The sequence below is a fragment of the Leptopilina boulardi genome, unplaced genomic scaffold (genome assembly GCF_019393585.1).
Source record: "Leptopilina boulardi isolate dan_hultmark-lab unplaced genomic scaffold, ZJU_Lbou_2.1 LbouV2_292, whole genome shotgun sequence".
In the NCBI taxonomy this organism is placed as follows: domain Eukaryota; kingdom Metazoa; phylum Arthropoda; class Insecta; order Hymenoptera; family Figitidae; genus Leptopilina; species Leptopilina boulardi.
Window position 1 is genome coordinate 1571022 of NW_026137854.1, and position 3396 is coordinate 1574417.

General features: G+C 31.5%; 1 protein-coding gene across 1 annotated transcript; it reads right to left on the bottom strand.

Moving 5' to 3' along the window:
• Positions 1-202: 202 nt before the first annotated feature.
• On the bottom strand, positions 203-1171 carry LOC127282281 (uncharacterized). Its single transcript, XM_051306454.1, has one exon. The coding sequence runs from the start codon at positions 1169-1171 to the stop codon at positions 203-205; it is 969 nt and encodes a 322-aa protein (XP_051162411.1).
• Positions 1172-3396: the final 2225 nt, after the last annotated feature.

Genomic DNA, 3396 nt, shown 5'->3' on the forward strand with positions numbered 1-3396 from the left:
ATTTTAAATTTACTGCATCATTGTTTTCCGAAGTTTCAGCTATATTGCGTAATTTTTTATTTTCAATATCAAAGTGTCCTTCAGTGGTGATCTTGAAGCCAACACCAAGAGGTCCACGAATTGAATTTTCACTTTTTCTAAAGGAACGTCCAAATACGTCGAGAGACATTGTTCAACTAATGTTTCTTTCAATTAAAATTCATTAATAAATAATGTTAGCTTCTCGTAATTCTTCAATAATAGATAAAATTTCGTTTGTATGACTTGAATTTCCTGCTGCTTGTGATGCTAACAGTAAACGTAATCGATCAACCAATTCATTTGGATCATCCCAATAGATATAATCCAATTTATTTCCATCTTTAGCAGTCATATATTGTGGAATAATACCTCCACCTAAAGAACTCTTATCGCTACCACTTTTTCTAGAAGGTGATAAGAATTTTTCAATAAAATTTTTAAATTTAAAGTCTTTACTCGCACGAATATCACCATCAGCGCTGTAGTGTTTTTTATGAGCGTTCGTTGTTAAAATAATTGTTTTAAAGTTTTCTAGATCCTCTAAACTCACAACAGATTCGCTAGGATTTTTTTTTAAAAGAAGCTCAAGTAACCCTTTACTACTGCGAAATGTCATGTTACCAACATGAATATAGTTTTGACTGAAACTTATTGCAGAATTACCAATCATCAGTCTGTCTTTTGTTAATTTTCTTACACCATATACAGTATCGATATCTTTATTCCTTTGATTTAAAAGTGTAAGATATTCTCTTGTATTTTCATCAGTTGATGGTGAAGACGACGCTATTGGTATTTCTTGATCAGATAATTCTAAAGGTTGTGACTGTTCTTCAAATGTTGCTGATTTAAATGATTCTTCATTTAAATTATTATCGTTGAACCTGTCAAATTCTTTTTCCTGTTCTTCATTTTTAAAAATTTTTTTCTCTTTCTTTATACCATCAACTGTTTTAAGTATTTCAATATCACTAAGTAGCTTTTCCAGAGGATTAACAATAGGTTTAAAAGTGTCTCCTAATGCTAGCTCAAAGGACTCTTTACCTAATTTCAATAATTTATGTTTTCGACGAATTGCTTCGCTGGCTTTTGCCAAATTTTGTGCGAGATCTTTTTGTTTATAAATATGATCAATTCTTGTAGAAGACATCTTGATTAGACAAAGTCTCTAGTATAACTAAATCTAAAAACTATGGGAAAATGTTTTTTAAACTTCACAAACTATTATAAAACAATCAAAACTCTTTCTATATCTACCACAATTGAGTTCACTGTCTTTGTCAATGACAACAAAGCCATATTTATCACTATTCCAACAAGATGAACATAAATCTCTAAATTGTGTATATGACATATCTGTATTGACATGGTCGTCATATATATGTTTAAGGTTTAATTCATCTTGTCTGAAAATTACTAAAAAATTAACTAGTTGAAGTGTTTTCTCTAAGAATTTATACTTTGGTTGATTTAAAGATTTAGAGAAGATGTAGATATTTTCAAAACGTAGTCCATTTGGATGTAAGAGTAGTGTGAGTAGGGCATTTGTTTTTCCACAATTTGAAGGCCCACAAAAAATAGCTCGCACCGTATTGGGTAATAAATTTCCATGACGTTTTTTTCCGTCTTTTGTTGCGTCATTTTGTCAAAATTTGTAACTGGTAATTTTATTGATTGCTCTTTGAACTCCATCTTGATGCGTACTGAGATGAAAAACTATAAATACAAGGTTTTTATTTGTTTATGCGTCAGTTCATAAAGATCTTTTCTTTCGTGAAGAGGTATCCACATTTTGTACTTTTTGATTGCCAGGAATTTTGTATCTCGATTTCGATTTTGTACTTTTTGATTGCCAGGAATTTTGTATCTCGATTTCGATTTTGTACTTTTTGTACTTTTTGATTGCCAGGAGTTTTAAATCTCGAATTGAATCTTCAATTTGCGGTTGTGGTGGGAGTTTTAAGCACTTAGAATCCTCAAATGATTATAAAATTGACTGCTTAATTGACTATTACTGTCATAGTTTCTTAGAAATTTTCAAATTCAGTAAGAAACGCTGAATCTGAGTAAAATCAACCTTCAAGGTTGACATTGTACTTTAAATTGACACAAAAACCTATAAATACCTCGCTTTTATACCTTTTCACTTTAGTCTTCAAAAAAACATCAAATGAGTATCAACATGCGTGTAAAGAAAAAAGCAATCAGTCGTCGAAAACCTGTCAAACGTGGTAAAGGTCTCTTAAATAAACTTATCAACAGTTTGCCTGTGGAACTACATATTCCTGGTTATCAATATTGTGGACCTGGAACAAAATTAGAAAAACGATTAGCACGCGGTGATCCTGGTATTAATCCTCTCGATCAAGCTTGCAAAGAACACGATATAGCTTATTCTCAAAATAGGAATAACCTTGAAAATCGACACGCAGCAGACAAAGTACTTGCTGAAAAAGCTTGGAGTCGTGTACACGTTAGTGACGCAAAACTTGGTGAAAAAGCAGCAGCTTATGCTGTTGCAAACGCAATGAAATTAAAAACAAAATTAGGAATGGGATTGAAGAAGAAAAGAAAAGTTATTAAAAAGAAAAAAAATAAGGCTATATTTCCATTGAAAAAAATTGTTTTGGCTGCAAAAAAATCCATTGCACCCGACAATGGTAGTACATCTTCTGCTATTAAATCAGCTCTAAGAGGTGCACGTTTAGCTGTGAAAATCGCAGGTGGAAAACGAAAAGTGAAACAACCTCGAATTCTACCAGTACCAAAAAAAGTTGGTGGTTTTCTACCATTTCTTGTACCACTTTTTGCTGGACTTAGTGCAATAGGGGCCCTATCTGGTGGTGCTGCTGGAATTACAAAAGCAGTTAATGACGCAAAAGCAGCAAAAAAGGAACTCGAAGAAAGTCACTTTCGAGGTGTTTTTATGCGTGATGAATTACCAGCTAAAGGACCATATAAATTTGAATCAGCTATAATTAATTTAGATAGTAAAAATAGTATTGGTACACACTGGGTTGCATATAAAAAGAAAAAAAATGATGTTATATATTTTGATAGTTATGGAAATCTTCAACCACCTAGAGATCTTGTAAAATATCTTAATATAAAAACAATAAAATACAATCACAAAAGATATTAAAATTAAAATACTTTTGTGTGCGGTCATTTATGTTTAAAATTTTTGTGCAATCAATTGGCTGCAAAAAATTTCTATTCTCTCTCTTTTGGTATAAATAAAGACTAGAAACAATTTTTTTCTTCAGTTTACATTGAACCAGCAAAATGAACGATTCATTAACGTTAACCTTGTCTGGAAATACATCGATTTTAGAGACACAATACTTTCCACTCATTCAATTATCACCCAATAAA